Source organism: Bactrocera oleae, chromosome 3, assembly GCF_042242935.1.
Source record: "Bactrocera oleae isolate idBacOlea1 chromosome 3, idBacOlea1, whole genome shotgun sequence".
Lineage (NCBI taxonomy): Eukaryota > Metazoa > Arthropoda > Insecta > Diptera > Tephritidae > Bactrocera > Bactrocera oleae.
This window is the reverse complement of record NC_091537.1, coordinates 21,816,198-21,838,028: the sequence shown is the minus strand read 5'-3', so window position 1 is coordinate 21,838,028 and position 21,831 is coordinate 21,816,198. Positions and strand designations below refer to the sequence as shown.

Below are 21,831 nucleotides of genomic sequence, written 5' to 3'. Positions count from 1 at the left end.
ACGAAAAAAATTAAGTGAATTTGTCATATGATTGATGAAGGTGAGAGTCACAAACCGCATAAATATTTTACCATACGATGGAATGGCAAATTCCTTAATTTTTTTTCTTACAACTCCCCTCCACATATCAAAAACGATCATTAAAGTTTGGTCATAACTGTCAAGTTCACTAAATACATAACGGCGACAAATTAATATTATACATAACACAATGGTATTCAACTTGTGCGCACATCGTGGGAATTGGGTACAGATGCTAATATCGGCGTGTCATAACATCAGCGCAATGATAATATACATATATATATACAGATTGTTACATATGCATATCTACATATAAACTTATATATATATATAGCGCTCTTGTAATTGATTTTGTTCCCTTTTTTGTGTTTTGTTTAAGCCATAAAACCGTGAAAGCATTTATATTGTGCAGTTTTTTCCTTGGTGTCTGCAAGCTGCATACACACATACTCGCACACACACGCGTATCGGTAAACAAGTGCGTTTTAACGAGAAACGTGTAATTGGATGTGTTGTATTTAAGCGTAGAACATGAATATTTTATTTGACATGAAAGTGAAATGTTAAAATTACAATTGCATTTTCCCTCGGTGTTATGTTTTAATAATTCACAAAGCAAATACCATTACGGTTCGAATTTTGCAAATGAAGGAATGCAGTTAAAGGGCAAGTTATACTTGAGTAAATATTTGTATTGAATGGGCAATAAATTATTTTAAAGACAATTAGTGTTCAATTGGGTATTTGCATAATTCTGCTTTGTAAAAAAAATGCTGTGTACTTGAATAAAGTTCTTGAAATAACCATAAAAACTGAAACATAAAATTTTTAATTAGTTCGAGCAGATGAGTTAAGTTCACTATGTCATCCACTCTTGAAGAATTCGTTCGTTAGGTGTTAAGGTTAATGGAACTCCTGGACAATTAAACCAAACGAGTTTTTTGATAAACCGACCTGGTTAATTTTATGGGTTTCTGGGTCAATGGAAGTTTATGGAGTTTATCACAGCGAATACAGTAGGTACTGGTATAATAAAAAATGTTCCGAACGATCTCTTGTCGCATAAACACCAATCAGCTCATCGGAGGTGGTTCAAAACATGTACCTCGTTCCGCCCTTTGTCAAATAACAAGTTTTTGTCGACACATTATTAGTTTTTGGTGATAAAACGTCTAAAAATGAAGCTATGTAAACAACACTCTACTACTAGCTAACACCAACACTTGAATCCCGAAAACAAATTGTCACTGGCCATACATTACAGCACAGTAGTCAAACAAGTATTCTTATATGTTTGTATTAGTGTGCAGAATCAAGGCTGAGTGCTTATATTAAGTGAACAGGAGTCTCCGAGTCAAGTGTTGCTACTTGTGTGGGTTAACATTTCAATTGCCTTGTTGCCGAATTGTAACTGTTTGTGACAGATGAGACCAGCCAGCCATGCTGTGTTCAAATAGGTGCGTGTGTTGAACAACATGTAGGCAATTACACCTCAGAAAAGCACTTGAAAGCACTCGAATACGCTTGAGTAATTAACGAAATACTCTCACTTTGAAATATGACCCAAAATGAAGTTATGTTGCCATTAAAAAAATTGAGATTTTTGACGTTTCGTGTAACATTTTCATTAAGAAGCTTATTGTGTGCCTTTCATATTGTTCCGGTTGCCACCTAGTGATGTTTGACAGACGACCTCCTGCGTAGGTTTTGATTGCTTTGGTTGTCATGAAACAATGCTGCACCTTAATTTTCAATAAACGGACATAATCAGCATAACGAAATTCGTTGGAAAGAAGTGGTAAAATGGAAAATAACAAAGCATTCATTGAACAATAAAGACGGAGTGCTGAAAGGTAGTTAAAAAGAACAACATAGTCGCCTGTCGCTCGGAATGGCCTCATAAAATTTGCATCCATTGTCTTAGATAGCCTTCTCTTGTCAGATACTGAAACGAAGACAACAACTGTATAGCAAAGCAGCGCAGTTAGTATCAGCAGAACAAAAACAAAAGTGAGAGTTTTGGGAAAAAGCTTAACTTGAAAAAATGTTGTGAAGATAGGAAAAAAGAAATATACCTATAGATTTTTAATTTTTTTTTTTAATGTAAAAAGGTAAAGAAAAGTAAATATCAAGTAGCTTATGCTCAGACCACTTTATTTTTATATTTTTTATATTTAATTAAAGCTACTTTTCCATTGATTTTTGATACTAAAAAATAATGAGGACTAAGTTTAGGCGGAAAAAAGCATCAAATACCACAGCAATTTGTGAGGATACGAGCAGTGTTGAGACCAATATGTCTACAAAGATTTTTTATTAACATGCGCTGGAAATCACATAGTGAACTAATGTTTCATACTATCTTATCAAATGTCAAGCGTAAAAGAAAAAAAAAACTTATCTTATCTTATATCTTTCTCTAGCTACCATATCCTTTTAGCTTTAAGGCCAATCTCATGTAAAAAGTTAAGAATCATAATTAAACTAAATAAGCTTATTTTTCCAAGGGTAAGTAAGGTAAAGAAAAGTGCACATTCCGAAACCTCGTCTTTAATTAAATTTGGTAGATATTCACCTTATACACCAATTTTAATATCAGTAATTTCTTTTTTCTACATTTCTAAAACTATAAAGTTCACTAACGGTATAGAGTATTAACACTTCACTCAAAAAAAAGATGTCATATATTTTCAAAACAGTTTCCTCTGCAGTTACTTACAGTGACCTGTGATAGTTTTCTTTTCTTCTTTCTTTAGAAAGTTGCTATTCGGCCTGAGCTAGTTCAGGTTTTATTATCTATTAAACATTTTCAGTTGCTTAAGACCTGAAGGCTGTAGTCATTAACTATTTTTTGATGTTGTGTGCTCCCACTTCAAGTTTAGTTGCGATTACATCGGCTTAGATCGGCCGCAGATTTCTTAAACGGTTGTTTAACATCTCACTTTCCCCTGTACTTCTATATCCAGCGATCCATAAAAGAAAATGGCGACTCTTTGTTGATGTGTTGGGTAACCCTTTCATGCAACCCAGGCATAGTTTTTATCTCGTAAACTGATATTATCTGTAGAGCTGAGGCTCTCACTAAAGTAATAGGTAGTGAAGTTGTTTCTTATGTTAGACTCTAAGATAATCTTTGTCCACCAACTTACAGCAAAACCTCGACTTACAGCAAAATTTCGACAGGCTATTGCTTGAGCAGTGATAGTCTAATTCTCGATCCTTATATCCCATCAACAATTTTTCCGTTATTTTTAAGCCATCGGTGTATTGCTGTAGACATATGGAAATGAAAAATGGAAAAAAAGGTTCCTACTTAATATTTTTTATTTTTTTTCGAAAAAAAATCTATATTCAAGGCTTCCGGGATCTAAGTAAAAAGCTTCGTCTCTACTTTTGAATTCACTTTGAATTTTTAATTAAATTCAAATATCTAAATGTTGGGTATTCGAAAACATACTTGTTCGAATAGTTGCAACGCACTCAACATATGCGTTTTGGGTGTTGCCAAGCATTTTCAAGTAATTGAAAAATAATATTAAATAGAACGAATTAATTCGATATTTTGAAATTAAATGGTTTTTCTCTAAACCACTTCACCATATTTGAGATGTCTGGATAACATTCGATTTTCTCACTTGTCAGCTTCCGTGTGCGCTGCACCTAAGTGGTAACACACGTTTTCCGTCGCCTACAAACGGTTGAATATCAAAACTGAAAGCGGATATACACACTTTAATACGTTTCCTTAACACTTAAATACATATATTATATATTTTTTCTTCGCTTGCTGCTTTTACGCCATATTATACCAATACGTGGGTCCGTAGACACGCTGCGTTTTTCTTTTGGCGAATTTTCAGACTTTATTTACAAATGCATTTAATTGGAATTTCATAAGATTTTCCCGTATCGTTTCGTTTCGTTGGTTGACTTCGTCTTATTTACACAGCCATGTATGCGAATGTGTGTGTATATGCGTTTATATGCCCCAAATAGCGCAGAGTCTGCATGCTGAGACGATAAATCAGACATTATTCGACGTTCATTTCATTTTCAATAATGCAAAAAATCCAATTGGAATTAATGTGCGAAAATTCGATGTTGAAAGGAGAGATTTTCTTCAATGGATTTATTAATTTTTGGCATGAATGTAAAACGTGTTTTTCGGCCAAGAGCAAAGGAGGGTTAGGTGGCTGCACAATTCGACAATTCTTTTTTGTGTTTGCCACATTTTTACATGCACCATAAAGGAGGCATCTTAAACGTTTCGCTAAGTTATTCACGTCGATGTACATAAATTTGAATAGTAGCGTGGTACTAGATCATCTCACGCGATCTCTTTTGGCACCTCGTGTCATTAACCTTTGGAAGAAGGAGGTAATTGCCTCAAAAGGGTATGTGTTGTTTGTGAATTTAATATTCGAAAAAGCAAAAAGAACTAAGTAGCATAAATGAGTGATGTGTCAATAACCCGACATAGCGGAAGTTTCAAAATTGAATTATTCATGCATTTTTAAAAGTAATGCATCAGATGTAAATATTATTCCACATTTACAAATCTTTGTTGTAAACTACTTAATGTTAAAAGCGTCAGTTTATCGGCGCATGCATAATTTATGATGGAAGTAGTTCGAATGACAGCAGAAATTTATGTTAAACTCTTTCAAGTCAAAAATGCACGCACTCGTAGGTGTAGCACAACTTGAGGAGTGACATTTACAGATTTGGAAAAATAATGTAAATAATTTTAAATATAAAATCTCGCAAACAGAATTTTGACCCAAAACCCATCGGGTGGTAGTCACGCGCTTAACACATTTCGTTACTTTATCTCTAAAAAAATAGTTTACAAAAGCTTTCACCGAGCTTTTTGTGTGAAAGCTTAAAACACAGCATTTAGGCTTTCCTTTGTACTTCTAAGTCTATCGTTAACCAAGTAGTAAATTAACTTAACAGTTAAAATAGAAAGAAGAGCTTAACTAAAAATAATAATTATTAAGTTCCATATATATTATATATATTCAGCTGAGGTTCTTCAAATGATTTCTTTTCCACGTTCTTTACTGTTAAATAAAATAATTTGCAAAAAGATAAGTAAAATTTTCTTCGTTTTGCGCTCTTTACTTTTTTCACTGATTGTTCATTAGTGAGTCTGTAAAAAAGGTGTTCTGATGTTTTTTGAACATTACCGTATGAAAAATGTTTACTTTGCATTGAAAATAGACTTTAATAAATATTATTATTCCCATTAAATTTTCGGCTGTGTCGATAAATATTTATTTCTGGAAAGTTGATTGTGACGGCTACTGACAAAGAAAATAGCAAAATTTCTAGAATCATTTTATTTTGTTTATTTATGGTTAAATGTTATTCGTTATTTATTTGTTTGTAAAACCGTGCAATAAATAAAATTTGTAAACATTAAATTTACCATGGTGACACTCTTGATCATTTTGGCATTGCAAATGGATGGAATTGGAACATTGCCATTGCCATGGAATAATGTTAGTCAATAGTAAATAAATAAATATAATTATGCAGCAAAAGTAATACGTCTGCTCCCAAAGGCATTGCACTTCATTAATATTGAAAAAATTGGGTAATGATCATGTCTTCTCCCCTACATTATAAACATTTAAAAGGCATTAGAATTGCGATAACAGAGGATCAGTTTCAACAAGTAAGAAAGATTTTATACTCTCGCAATTTAAAAGCTCAGAGGTGAGAAATACTTTCATGTGATGCAACACTATAAATTACAAAGGGTTCTCTATTATCTGGAAAATACTATTTCTGAATTTCAATAATGTACCTCAGAGTTTTAACGATATTTTCAGTATAAAATAAGCTATAAAGCTATGGTCCGATTCCGACTTTTTTACAATACGTGAGATGATTCGGAAGCACTATTTGCTTAAAGTTTTAGTCCTGCGATATAAGATTTCACCAAAATGTGGGCGGTGTCGCGCCCATTTGCAAATGTGTTACTGACTCCTATAAAGCCCTCCCGTACCATCTTAGGTGAAAAATTTAACGTCTCTGATGGATTTAATTACTGAGTTATCGCCCTTTTAGTTATTTTCAACATAACCTTTATATACGGAGTGGGCGTGGTTATCGTTCGATTTAACCCACATTCAAAGTACGTGAAGAAGTGCTAGAAGATTTCCTTTCGGCAATATTGGTTGAAAAAGGTTACGAGGTTTTTGAGATATGCTCATTATGTTGCAGAGACTCTCACACTTTTTTCATATTTTCAGCCCATAGTTGCCTCTTTCCACAGCGATACCTTATACCAAAAGTTATAGTTAGGTGTTACAACCGTTAGGTGAATTTATAATAATTAATTCAGATATGTGAAATTTTTTGGTATCAAAAAATCGGTTCATAACGTCTTCTAGCTCCTTCATAACGAATGGGCTGGTTTCATTTTGCCCAACTGGTTTTAAACGGGAAAGAAACAGACTAAGACTGATTTAATAAAACTAGAGGGATGTAATAGCTATATACGTAATACTATTGGGCCGTTACAGAACATAGATATCAAGGAGAAACCTTATTATTTTTATCTAATCTTTAATAGAATGCTTCACGGTTTCTTCTTAATTATATTTGTTTTATGGATCGTACTCTGCAGCAAGTGTGCCGTGTCAATAAAGCATCGTATATACTACATACGTTTTTATTGTATTTAATAACAATGCTGGACATTTGTTTGCTTTCAGTCTTTATATTTACTCCATTAATTTATATTAATTTAACTGCTTTGGTGCTACATTGTATTCACTAATTTATTTTCGATTTCATTTAATTACAGGATTCAGCCTTTGGCACACCGGTCACTATGCGAGTGGATCCCAAAGGATACTATTTATATTGGATTGATCAAAATAATGAAATGGATATTTTGGACATAGCGACCATACGCGACACACGAACTGGAGCATATGCCAAAAAACCAAAAGTGAGTAAATTTTATGAAGACATTTTATTATGGACAATGAATACTTGGCATTATGTGGATATTATTAATTACAATATGTATAGGTATATTTTCCTTATGGCGCGAACATTTAATTAGATTGTGTAGTAGACACAATCAATTATCAATTATCGGCAAGATTGATTGAGGCTAAAGCCTCGACGAAATGAGGCAGACACATAAATTTGTGAAGTAAAGTGTATACAATACATACATATAAGTAATGTCTACTTATATATTAGATGCATTATAACAACAACAGGTTGTTGGGTAGGGGCTTGAAAGGGCGTAAATATTTTTAGTATTCCTATATACAGTTGGAGCTCGGACATTCAATTATTTAGCTTATCAAATATCAAAAAAATCAAATAAGTACTCTCATGTTGCCATCGCGGAGACCCCACTATGTAGAACGACGTTGAACCAACTGATTCGGATTGGCCTCAACACTGGCCTGAACAGCAGCAATATTTCCATCACTACGGGCTTTTCTTTGTCGGAAAAGTGGTACACTACCGTGGAGATTATAATCATTTTAGAATTTTGCAATTATGCGTTCAATACGCGCTCAGAAGCAGCATTATGACGATCGTGTTTTGCGCGAGGAGCTCGTACTACAGTCCCCGGAAAACGTGAATTTGCGTAATAATCTTGGACAATTTCCAAGCGTGGTACTAAAGTGAAACATGACGTGTTGAAATGACCCTGCTGAATACACTAACAAAATTTGACAAATACGTAAATAAACATGTCCGCTATGAGCTGGTAAATCACGTCATCCCTATTGGTAGAGGCTGTATGAAAGAGAGAAATCTATACCTCAACCGATTTTATTGTAGGGATCTAGGAGAATACATAAAAACTTTTTGTTCTGAATTTGAACAACCCCAGATTAATGATATTAAGTTTTTTATCATGCTTCATGCAGAAAAGGCTATGAAAAGAAAAGGAAATAGGGTACGGAAGTGAAGTTTGCCGAGAATAATCCATCCTCTTTTTTCCCTGTTACATAACTTTAAACCAACTTATCGCTACAGCATACTACAAGCGGAAACAGCACTTATTAAATATAAGCTCCTGACGTAAATTAACACCCTATCAATAACATATCTGTTTAATTCATTTCAGATTTTTTACATCAAAATTTACATGAGAATTCTCAGTCATTACACGATACAGTCAGACAAATTTAAATTCTCGAATATAATAATATATTAAAATAAGTTACATTTTTGTTAAGCAATAATATGTATGTATGTTGCAATATTTTTAGGGGTTTTTCCAAATGCCGAATTCTCGCTATTTTCTTCAATAGCTATTTATTGTGTATTTTAATTAAAATCTCTGTATTTTTCACATCATAAAATTTTTGTTAGAAAAACTTTTCTTAGAACAAATAAAAATCCGCCTTCTTTTCAGTATTTGAAAGCAATGACAAATCACAAAGTTGTTGAATATCATTCGGCTATTCCCGTTAATACCACCATAAGCCTGACAAATAGTACTGCAAGTGTAATATCTGTATATATGGTATATATGTATATATACCAGATATAATAGCAGACATTCGATGCCTGATTGGCGGCAGCAATTTAACTATAAATAAATCATTAGTAAACAACATTCGCTTTTAATTGGACGAACACTTCTGGTGTTGCACTAGCACAACTCTATTTGCACATAAACCAATATACACAAACATTAACCTGCTCACGGACCGAACCACCCACACCACTTCGTACACCCATACACTCACACACCTCTGTATAGCAAATTAACAACGAAGCAATTTCAAAAACATATTAAAATTCCATGAACTAAAATTCATTAAAATTGTATTTTAACAACCGACACAAAGAAGAAAACAAAATTTGGGCAGCACATTGTAAATAAGTAGTGATTAATTACATTATGTCATTAGACGACTCGAGTATAAATAAAATCTGAACCACTGTGCAATAGCCCAGAATAACGGCTTGTATTTGTGTTGCCCGTTGTACGCATAAATGGCACATTTCGCTTGTAATTTTGGCCATAAAAATAATATCTCAATTTACCATAGGCCATGACAGTAGCAGCAACAATAAAACAACTGCCGTTAACTACAGCCACCTCACTTTAATATAAACATTTTAATATATTGAGTATATATATCTTTAATTTATGTGACAGCACATAAGGCAAAAATTAATTTTTATTATGTATGCGTATTATAGACTGGCTTCTTGCGCTTTATATTTAAGTCATAGACTTTGTATATGATTTATGTTATTCTTCCAAATCAATTTTATACCCTTGCAAATAAGCCACGTCCGATAAAGCGCAACTTTGCCAAAGTTGATTGTAGTTTTATAGGCTACAAATTTAAACCTAACCTAGAACTAATATTGGATCTATAAATATGTATATTTATGCAGTTGTTTTTTTCTATATGTCAACGTTTATTTAAGAATAACATGTACATTGGTATTCTCCATTTGAACAACTTAACATCTTCTATCTTTGGATTCCATCCTCAAAGAACTCCGCCAGCTGGCCCGCCAAACATGAATCAAGCCAGTTTTTGATACCCTGTTCTGATTTCACCGTATTCCAGTGAGGGCGCTCTGCATCGACCGGAACAAATGATAGTCAAAAGGGACAAGGCGTGGGCTATAAGGCGGGTGAGACAAGTTATCTGAATAGAAAACTGTTGTTTCGTGTGTAGTTGTAAATTCCGAGCGTTTTTCGACAATCGCTTGCTTCAATTTGTTAAGATGTTGTCTGTAGCGTTTATCATTAATGGTTTTTCCCTGGTTTTATGACCTTATAATACAGCACGCCCTTTGCATCCCACCAAATACAGCGCATTACCTTGGCATCATGGATATTCGGCTTTGCCGTTTATTTGGCTGGTTGACCAGTATATCACATACGATGATTTTCGTTTAAGGTTGAACTTCTCTTTGTAGCGTTCAAGCAGCAGTTCTGACATGCAAGTTCCTCTTTCAACGTCTTTTTAAACGTTTGAAATGGCTGCTTGAGTGACTTTCGAAAATTCTGCGAGCTCTTCGTATTTTGCCATAATATTCGTCGAGTAATGCTTCCGATTCTCGACCTTCTTTCTCACCCAGAACGTTGTTCATCTTCCAAGCCAAATCACCATTCTCAAAATACGAGAACGCTGCAAGGTTTTCCTGCCGCTCATAGTCCCATTCAAGAAAATATTTTCACTTCTGCATAATAGATATTCTCCATAGCACTTTCGTCTCTCATCAAGTTTGCTATAAAAATAATCGACTGATGTTCTAATATATTTGATTGAATAGCGACACTTATTTATCTGCAGTTGATGATACTGAAAATATATAATATATATCGCCAATAAACGATAAATTATTGGTATTCAATTTGAAATATTTTCCAGTCTTTGACGATGGTCCAGTTTTTCTGAGATTTAAACATTTTTACATAGCTGTTATTTCCACTAAGCCGCCTCTATGGTAAAATGTTTATGTCTATAGTTCCGTTACGTCCATTTCGCTACATAAGCGGATTGCAATTAAAGAGTTCTAAACTTTACTTTGTTCAATATGTTACTTCGTCAAAAAGTTTCCACATTTGTGTATGTTACTCCAAGTATTGTGCCAAGATATTTATATATATATAAATATGTTTATGTTTATGTAGTCGGATGCACGTAGAATAACTACAAGGCATCCATTAAAAAATTAACCATTGTTAGGCTAATATGAATACACACTGTCTGCCATGACTGCCTAATAGCTTTCAAAACATCACGAAGCGGCGTATAGAAAGTTATTGCAAATTGCAAGGGTAGGACTTATAAAGTGTAACAAAAGCTTACATATGATAACTAAAACTTAACTGCATAGATAGAAACAAAATATTATATTAATGTCCGAATTTTAGGATAGATTAGGTTTAGTTTTGTGGCTGTTTGGCGCTAGCAAGATAATGCTACCTTATGTCTCTTTTGAATGCCGAAACACTTGAGCTTGGATTAAAACGTCTTTTATCAACTGATAGTCAAGGGATTTATTTGGATACAAAATTGTTCTCCTGGATTCATTTACTTTAATAATTCAGTTCACTGTTTTCTTTAGAAATTTGGAAAATAACACTTTGGTGATGGTGAATTTATAATAAGAAGAATTAGACAGCGGAAATGAAAACTTAAATTACTGTAGAACCATTTAGCTTTATAAAAACATTTTTTATTTTTGAGTACTATTGAAGAAATGATTTGATTAACAAACATAATAAATTACAGATGTTTTTAATAAAGTTATAATGATATTTTAAAACTTTAAAAAATAAAAATAAATTTTATTTTCTTTAAGAACGCCCCTAATGCATTCTTGTGCATATTGCATATATGAATGTGTTCTATGTATAATATGTAAGAGCATCCACAATCACGCCATTTCGCAGTTGCAGCCACTAGCATTTAGCCATGAATAGTATGCACTCTTCATACATACGCACACGTGCAGTTATGAATGTATGAGCCTCTACTTGTAAGTGCAGATAATGCATATAAATAAGTAGCACAAAAGAGCGTATGTAATTTTCAATGTTGCTTTTGTACGCATTGTTGTGGTAGCTACTATTCCGTGGTAGCTCGTTACTCGCCTCGATTGTCACATACATATGTATGTTAATATATGCTGTCAGATGTGGTTATATAGAAGTATGTGCAATTTTGCTTATACTTTGTATTTTAACAAAAAGATTTATTTTGTATGTTCGTCTGTAAACAAGAATGTATGATTTTTTCTTTTTTTTTTAATTATTTTTTATGGATCTGTATATTTTACTAAATATTACCGAGAGTTTGCTTTCAAAAGCATAAAATGTTTCAGTAATCCGTTGCTGTTTTTGTTGTACTCACAAAACACTTTAAAATGCCTTAAAAGGTGCTAGTCAAAAAATGTATTATTTTTCAAAATAAATACAACATAAAATTTATTTTCTACAGCAGAAAAATATTAAAAAAACTAAAAAAAAACGGATATTTTCAATAAATGTCGTAACCTGGGTCAACACTGTTTTAACTGACCGGGAAATTGCAGCATTGTTGCAAATAAACCCTCTTGTCGAGTATGCAAATTGCTAAGGATGAGCTGCCTGACTCTTGCAAGTATACAAACCACAATATATACACCCATATTTATATATTATATGTATTTATGTGTGTCATGTTGCCACACACTCAAAAGCACTTTCTTTGTTAGTTGCCAGCTCTGAATAATTAACCTTATCTGGGGCATCATCTGTTGCTGCAGGGATCTGCTACCCTTGGTGCCAGCTGCATGTCAGTGGCATACCCAACATTTTACATACACCGCAGTATACACATATATATGCGCCAAAGCCGTTTGTATGTATATATTTATATGAAATGCATACTTTACGCTCTTAAGATGCCACCTACTAAGCATTTCAACGGCAATGCTGCCTCGAGGAGCAAAAGGAAAAAGCGCATTCCGCATTGCTACTTGCATGACTTTGCATGTTGTTGTTTCTATCGTTTCTGTGTTGCAAGCTTTGCAACATTATTTGCAATTGAGCTAGTTTTGTAGTTAAGTAAATGAGATAAATTCTTAGCAGAAAGTTGATGCGTAAAAGAATATTTACGGTGAAAGAATATATTTATATATTTGTATGAAATTCCATGGTTGTTGTTGTTTATAAAGGCAAGTGTCATTTACAGTGTTTTTTATAAAATGATGTGGGCGTCGAAGCTATATATAAAGTTGTTTAGCGTGGGTTGCCTACAAAGAATTGCAATATGTTTATCATACGCCCGGTTGTACCTTAAAACAAATATCTATCAGTGGCAGATACTATATAAGTAATGCTATTATTGAGTGAGAAGAGGAAAAGTTTAATATACATGTCTGCATAAAGAAGTGTTAAAATGGTTTAAAATAGTCAGAGCTTCAAAATCAATTCAATTTCTAAGCGTGCGCGAGGTAATGTGGTTAGTTTAGTTATAAAAAAAATATATTATCAGATTGAGATCATAGTAAGTCTAAGATCAATAGGAACTAGAGTCATTCTGATCGATTCGAAGCCAGGGTAAGCAGTAGGCTTTCACCTAATAATTTAAAGCACAAAAAGCTTTTTTGAGCCACTCCTAACAAAACGCGTTCAAAGAAAAATTGATTAAACTGATTGAGCTAAATTGCTATACTTTCGACGTCTGTCACTCAAGAAATATTTGAAATATTTATTTAAAAATTCAGTATTTATTTTCAAAGCTATATACTGTGTACAAAAAAATTATATTTTCGAAATTTCACACTTTGTGAGCCTTCTAACGATCTTTATTTCTACTCAAACTAGTTCTATCTATATCCATTAAAGCAGCTTCTACATATTGTGACCTTTTCGTAGTTTTGACTTTTGCATTCAAAAAGACAGTTAAGTGCATTTAATGTACAATCTTAATGTTCAGCAATTTTCTCTAAGTAATATTCGTATAAATTTATTATATCGGAATAATTCGAAAGCAGAGAGTAAAAGCACTACTAAAATGAAATTGATACGAAAAATAGATAAATTTATATTTTCATACACAAACATAGAGTATCGATAAGATCTAAAAAGCGTGTTTGCAAATTCGTAAAAATAATATTCAAGTAAAACAAATAACACTCTCTGCCCGGAAACGGAAACATGCGAATTCAAAACAGTACGCCATGACGAAAGTGATGCGTAAAAACTGTATGAGCACAGAAATGGCACAGCATCGAAAATTAATGAACTGTGAAAGTTTTCTGAGTGCTGTTGTTTCGCTGCAGCTAAATGTGTGACATAATAAAATCGAAATATTGTTTTTTTTTGTGTTCGTGATACTACTGTGACTGTATATATCTGACAGTTGTTATCTGTGCAAGAATAAAAGTTGTCTTTGTGTACTGCAAAAGAAGCCATCTCTTTTGCTGTGCTTTCTTCGCATTATGGTTGTATTGGGCTTCAACGGAACAGCGCAAGTAAAGCAAATTAAATCGGTTTCTCTTTAATTAACCAAGTATAAATAAATTAAAGATGACTGTACATTTATATACGGTTTTAAGGCACATTCTGAAATATTTTTTATCCTAACTTTGTTTTGGTTTACTTTTTCGAGGTTGGCAACTCTAGAATACGCCAAACAAATACTCCTAGTTATAATATGTACTCGAAGCCGCAACAACTTGACGGAAGGTTTTCTTAGATGCCTTATGCTTGAACCAAGTATTTTAAAATTTAAAATTTTTTATAGGTGGCAACTCTATTTTAAAAAATTACTCAATTTAGCCAAAAACTACTCCTTCGGCCATATACATTAAAATAATTTGGAATAACTGTCTTTGAATTGGAACACTTGCCGCAATAGTATTGTAAGGCGCTTACCATTTGATCCCCAATTTAAAACAGAGTAAATTGTTTATTGCTGGCAACTCATGCAGAAAAAATTTCAAAATTTATTGCCATACAATTTTTCGTAAGATAAGATATCAGACATTACTTACACAATTTTTAGTTTAATTTTTTTGAGATGTGGCAACTATCGCAAAAAATTTTCAAAATAAATATCTTAGTGCAAATTAAATATAATATCAAATTTGTGTGCGTTCCCATTTCACTTGAATAACTAATTAGTGCAACTCTAGCTCTTTTCGTTGCAATGAAGCTTTTAAAATATATGGTGCATACACCATATTGCGTTCCAAGTTACTGAGAAGCACATATGTAATATAACTCGAATTGCCACACCATAACCTGCAAGAAAGCTATAAATCAAACCACTGTTCGCTAGTGCAATTTCGCAAAGGAAGCAATTTTAAGGTCATGTTCAATAAAATTGCATAACCATTACTGGCACTCAAGGACAAAACACGCATATGCTCACATGAACAAGTGCAGTGGACTCTGTTTTGCCTTCCGAAATATTAAAACTGGATACTTTTTCAGAGGATGACTATAACTAATTGAACTTTCTACAAGCTTATTTTTACAAGAACAACCCACACATTCACAATTTCTGATGAAAATTGATTAAAGAAATGTGAGCGTGTAGAGATGAAAAGAAGCAATTTTTATTATAAAATTCCACAGAATTTTCTCCTTAAATAAGCAACTTTCATGATTTTCAATTCAGTTATTGAAAAGACCTGTAAGCTATATGTGTATACGGAAATTTATTTATTTTTTGTACATAATGGGGCGGTTTACACCTAATTAAATTGCATTTAAGTTTAAATTGAGGATGCCTATTTAACTGCATTTTAATGTGTGCGCAAATAAGTAATTAAGTCATACATGGTAATATATATTCACATATATACTTATTCTATTGAAATTTTAAGAGCATGAAATTTAATATAAATAAAATAAATATGATTTGGAAAAGAGCAAACTGAACTTTTACACTTTAGTTAAAAATGCGTAAATATAATATCTATAACCTTAACCCATCGTACTTCGCTGCAAAATATATGGTATATAAAAACACGAAAGGTGCTTTTAAAAACGTCATTGATCAACGCTTTTTACAGCTAAGACAAGCTATTTATAGTAGGTATCTTATCTATATAGGTACCTCACGACAGCCATGAATTTATATGCGTTTTTCTAAGTATTCAAGCAGCGCTGTACATTTTAGTATATAAATACTAGTGTGTTCGTTGTGACCCAAGTATATTATTCTTTTGCAAACGCCCCAAGAATTTTCAGTTTTTTTAAAGTATTTCTCTGTATGTAACATGTGATTTTTAGATAAATATAATCTTAACTTTAAAAAAGTGATATTCTAGTACAAAACTTTAAATTCTCCGAAAAATTCTGAATGATTTTTTCACAAAAGCCACCAATTGACCTGACCGTTCATACAAAGTAATTTATACATTCTGTGTTGCTCATACGACATGGTGTACTATATGAATACAGTTCATATGATGATAAGAAATAATTTTATGTAGAGCGGAAAAATTTGTATTAAAATATAATTTTTTTTTGAAGTTATAAATTTATTTACTTTGAAAATAAGATTAAAAACCCCCATATAAAAATATAAGAAAAGTGAAAAGGTTTAGACACGGTTCAAATTGAAAATAAAGAGCTTTTTTCTGTTGAATGTTTTTTTTTAGCAAACATTAACCTTTAGGCGCCGTCTGTAAAAGAAAAATCAACTTGAAAAACAATGAATACCCTAAGGAATACGTACTGCCTTTAATAGAAATTAAAATCTTTTAGGAAAAGTTATATATACATTAAGACCAGAAAGTTACCGGAAATTGTAAATAAAACGAAAAAATTTTAATCTTCATCAATATTTATTTTATCGTCTTCAAAATATGCTCCTTCTGAAATTAGATGAAAATTAGAAACCCCTATACCGTTACAAATAATCTTTGTATTCGCATGCTTAGTAGCAATAAATCAATTTAGGCCACGAAGCATACCAAACCAATTAGGAGGCAACAAATCGAATCATCGAGTGGCGGCATGTTACCAGTAAAACTGCACAGCGAATGTTTCGCGCAAGCCCTACATACCATTTACACGCGAACATACCTATCTACTTGCATACTGGCATGTATGCATGTGCCACTTCCATTCGTATAAAACACACGAGTACCCGCACTCAATTTTCTAATTTGTAGCAAGTAATAAACGCAGCAATTACTTACCGAAATTGCGCGCACCTACCTTCGTATGCAAATACAAGTTTCGTGTGTGTGTGTATGTGTGCTGTTCGTGTCGGATGAACGAAAAGTGCCGGATCATCAAAAAAATTGTTGCCTGCCAAATCAGGAAACGGAAGTAGTTAACAAAATGATTTTTGGAATGAGTAGCGAAAACGCAAAACTGCTATGTTGCAGACGAGCTGAAAGGGAGTAAGATTACATTCAAATCTTGATACCTAAATATTATATTTTTTAATGGAATTTATTAAGGTGCGGTAGAAAATTCGACAACTGCAACGAAACTCTATGATAGAAGAAATGCTCTCCCGTGCCCTGTATAGAATATGCTGATTTGATTTAAAACAAGAAAAAACGTTAACTTCGGTTGCACCGAAGCTATTACGCCCTTCACAAATACAAAGGTTCCTTACAAGAACTTGCTTCCGATCGTTCAAATTGTTTGGCAGCTATATGCTATAGTGATCCCATCTTCTTCAATAAGAGTTTAAAATAAATAAAGTATTACTACGTATGGCAAAAAGAAGGTTTTTAGTAAAAAATGTTGCCACATTTTTCAATTAAATTAAATTAAATTAATAGTTGAAATATTACAATATGTGAAAAAAACCATTTCTAATTAAAACTAGTTTTGTAGCAACTGACTAAAGATTTTAAGCAAATTCATACTGCTTCTGCAAATAATTTTTACTAAAATAATAAATTGAGTTTAGTAGTTAGAATTTAGTGTTAAATTCGTTTTGAGTTGGCTTAAGAGGTTATATCTGCTTTTAAATTTCAAGAAATCGAGTTTTTTGCATATACCATATGTATATCGAATGTACATGAAAATAGTATCCGAAAATTTGACATTGAACCGGCAAATGGTTTCGGAGATATAAGCACAGTTTTAAGAATTTTCCAATTTTAGTTAAATCGTAAGCCAAAAGGGCTGGACCAAAGGACTTGCCATTTTCTCACGACCTTCTTAGATATATTTTCAGGTGTTCATAGAAGAAATAAAATGTTTAATAATAACTTCCATTTTTTAAGCCACTTCGAAGTAAGACAATTTTTTCAAAAACGACTTATTTATGTTAAGCCGTCATTTTCTCTAATTTCGTCATAATAATAAATTTTTCTAGTGTTTTAGGTTTAAGACAAGTTTAAGAAGAAAAATCTTCTTCTTGGTCAAAGAAAATACTTCTTTCCTTAGGTATCTGTTTTATGAGCGAGTAAGCTTTTCTTATCTAGCTTAGTCAGTTAGTCCCTTAATTGATTACTATTATTAATTATAATTAGCTAAAAACTCTTAACCAACGAATGAAACTGACTTACTTAGAGATATGCCTGCTATTAGCTGAAGGGTTTATATTCTTCCGACTCTATTACGAATACAAAGGGCACTCAAATTTTAACTATCATCAATGTCAGCTACAAAAACCAACAATCGGAAATGAGCATATCTGCTGATGCGGCAATACACCACTTTTGCTGAGGTTGCCAGTGCTGACAAGTCATTAAATTTGTAACAGCAGATACACCCACACATTGTATAGTGTATACTTATATCAAGTATTGCTTTCTAAAACATTACTTTATATTATATTTGATTGGCTATGAATTTGTTAATAAGTAGGCATAAACGATTGAATAGGCGTAATAACTTTAAACGCTATATTACAGCTATGGCTGCAACAAAACTGAACAAAAGACGAGGCGTCACTAATAAATTTATAAATGTGGTTACAACTTTTCTTGTAATATCGACATTTGCTTTCGTAATGGTCTCTGCATTAATAGCTGCAAAGAGTTGATATTATTAAATATACTGCAAAATAAGTTAGTTTAAGCTACTCAGTTCTAATTTTGGGTAAGAGGTATGAAACTCATTCAATTCGCTACATTTTGGCTAGAGGAAAATATAAATCGATTTCGTTCCTTTTTAATAAAGATTCACACCATAGCAGGCCAAATATTCGTACCTTAAAGATATGGTATGAAGTTAGGCGAAAGGGAGATTCTTATATTGGGTATATGAAGACTCAATGTCTATATTTTGTATATAATCCAAATAAAATATTCTCGCTTTAATTCCTGGTTTTATTGAAGTGCCTTGCGTACTGAACGATGTTTATGGCGTAAAGTCAACTTGATGGACTAAGATTATTATATTCTGAGTGTGATACTCGGTGAAAATGCATACCGATCTCAAAATACGATTATTTTAGTTGTCACCTGTCAAAGATATTATATGCGCTAATCTATTTTGCGATTACTTAATTGGTGCTTAATTCAACGTTAGGCAAAAAATGGTGGCGTGATTGTATACCGATACCGACAAACTCTACCCGAAGGCATCATATGACTGTTAAGTAACAAAATTAAAATAGATTAAGTGCGGGAGATTTTAAATTTCTTCTAACATTAGGTTTTATTAATGCTTCTAAGTTTAGCCATATAAAACACTACCTCATTATAAAATTCTTGAGAGGCGTTATCCTTAAGAGAACTTTAATAATTTTAACCAATACCAATATAGGAAGATGGTCGTAGTTATGACCTGATTTTGCTCTTTTTCTGGTCAGAGTATAATGTGGCAAAGCGGTATATTTATAATATATTATATGGTCATTTCTTCATACTAAGCAATAACAATCGATTCTACGGAAATGCTGGACGGCATAAGCCATGAGATGGCACGCTTTTGTTGCAAATTATATAGAGAAAGTATATCAGTCGATATGCGGAATATAGCAGCATAAAGAGTATATACATACACACATATCCATAAAAAAACGAATACATGCATGCGATTTGTTGCACACCACAGGAACAATGCGAACACCATGCAACGAGACCTGCGATTGAGGAAGAACGACGTAATTGTGGTTAAGCGCAACTCTTTTAATCTCTGTGACAACAAATAACAACAAACACCACACACTGTTGGTATAATGTTCTGCTGATTGTGAGTGGTTTTGAAAGGGCCAAGGATGCTCGGGCCAGCATTCAGCATTTAATAAACGATATGACGGATATCAAATGAAATAGGAAATAAAAAAACACACACAATTTCTATTGATCGATAGCACCAACTCGCTAGTATTAGTTGGTGCCGATTCATGTCGTGCACAGATTTTTCTAAAATAAAATATTTATAATCACATACTTCAATTTTCATCTCTAATTTCACTGTTGACTGTTTTCTGCTTGAGGGCAATAAATTAAGCCATGCTGTCCTTGAAAATATAACCTTGACCTATAAATAATGTTTGCTTTACTTTTCTTCGGTGCTTCGATGTAAGCATTAAGATATTAACTGATATAAATATACATACATATGCTTGTATATATTAATATGTATAAATATTCCTTTTAAAAATATTCTTCGTAGCTTTTCAAATAGATATGTCATGTACAAACAGTTCAATTAGTTGAGACAATTAAAACTTTGAGTCGTCGTATTTGATGTTCAAACGTACACAATTTAATTTATAGAACTTGTATTTGAAAACTTGTTTTCGATTTTGGTTGTGAATAAGAATGACAACAAATTGAGTCGACTTTTCGAATGCTAGCTTAGATTCTAATCAGGCTTCGTAAAGAGAAAAAACAGGACGAAAAGGAAATAATTGCAGTGTAAATTACGCTAAGAAAATATTTTAATTAAAAAAAAAAAAATTATTTTGATTTTCTGCTAATACTATAGATATTTCCTTTTCCTCTCATGGAACACTATTACTACCTATTTTACAGGATTTATTATAAATAAAATCCTAATTGCGCAATTAATTAATTTTTTTCGAACTAGTTGGGTAATCTGTTTACGTTAAATTAAGAACAATTAGTGATTGAATCGCCGACTCATTCTCTTAATTACTCAACTAGCAGTGTGGTGAGACGTGTTGTTATATAATTTAAATCAATAGTACAGATTTTGAAAAAAATATGTAGACCGCTATTACAGCTTTTAACCTAACCGAATTTTAGTTGCAGTTTTGAAATTTGGTATTAGGGTCATCAATTCAAACCGTCAAAAAAATTCGTTTGAAGTGATGTCAAACTTCAACTTTTTTGTGGTATTACCGTTTTCAACTTTGTACCAGTGTGGCTGAGTAGAGTATCAAAAGTTGTAGTTGAACATTATTGTTTTTATTTAGGAAAAATATTAATAGCTAATGCAAAATGGTTAAAAAAAAAACTGTCAAATCTTTACTTTTTAGATTGGCAACACCAATAAAACTTCGACTGAAAATAGTTGAAGTTCGTAATACCAAAAAAGTGTTGTGTTCATCTGAAGTTGAGTTTCGTCAACTTCATTTCCACTGAGTGAAGTTGAAAAATGCAATAGGGGTAATAATGATCTTATAAACTTAAGGTGACCTAAAAATTAACTTTTGAATACGTGGCAAACAATTTTCAAGAAAAGTTAAAATTTTTTTGATAATAATGGAAAACAATTAAGTACTCTTCATTGAACGAAACATTTCAATTAGATTCTATTGATATCCGCCTGCACTTGTCCATGTGTTGAAATCTTGACAAAAATCATATTAAATAATTAACTTTCTTCTTATTTTCAGGATTCTAAACTACGTCAAATTGTTACGCTTGGGTCACAGGACACATTGGAGGAGAAAACTGTGACCATTTGTCATGGTTGTGATTTCGTTAATGTAACATTCGTGAATTTTTGCTGTACTAAAAGGGAAATTGCGCAGGTAAGCTTATTTCGCACTTTCAATTATTTCATTTAATTGAGGGAAATAAGTCTGAATTAAGCCTCAATTTATTCAGCTCAACTTTAATTAACTCGTATGTTGATTAGTTGATATAAGATGAAATAATGTAAATAGTGTAGTCGGTAAAAGTGCAAATAATTCACTGAATAATCTTAATTAATTGTTAAATTGAGTGCTGTGGTTCCCTATCGTGAATTCAATCTCGTAAAATTATTACTTTTAGCCCGATCCGACATGTGAACTCCACACTCCATACATTTAATTTTTTTTTTTCGAACAGTTTTAATTGTGAAAACAAACTTATTAGCTCAGTTGAGAAATCATTTGATATAGTAGTTAGAGGAATAGGGTCAATACTTTTTCGAAGCTTTTCTTTTAGACGTTGCCTACCGTCAGGCAACTA

General features: G+C 32.6%; 1 protein-coding gene and 1 long non-coding RNA gene across 5 annotated transcripts in view; one reads left to right on the top strand and one right to left on the bottom strand.

Annotated features, from left to right (window-relative positions):
- Plc21C (Phospholipase C at 21C) overlaps positions 1-21,831 on the top strand; it is a 99,416-nt gene that overhangs the window by 53,707 nt on the left and 23,878 nt on the right. For all 4 annotated transcript variants that reach the window (XM_036366757.2, XM_036366754.2, XM_036366759.2 and 1 more), the window contains exons 3-4: positions 6,842-6,988; positions 21,270-21,407. In XM_036366757.2, coding sequence (XP_036222650.2) covers positions 6,842-6,988; positions 21,270-21,407 — 285 coding nt within the window. The remainder of the gene's footprint in view (positions 1-6,841; positions 6,989-21,269; positions 21,408-21,831) is intronic.
- Positions 19,759-20,104, bottom strand: LOC118681595 (uncharacterized). Its single transcript, XR_004977312.2, has 2 exons — positions 20,025-20,104; positions 19,759-19,945 (listed from the first exon to the last, which is right to left on the bottom strand). It is a non-coding gene; the product is annotated as an uncharacterized lncRNA (long non-coding RNA).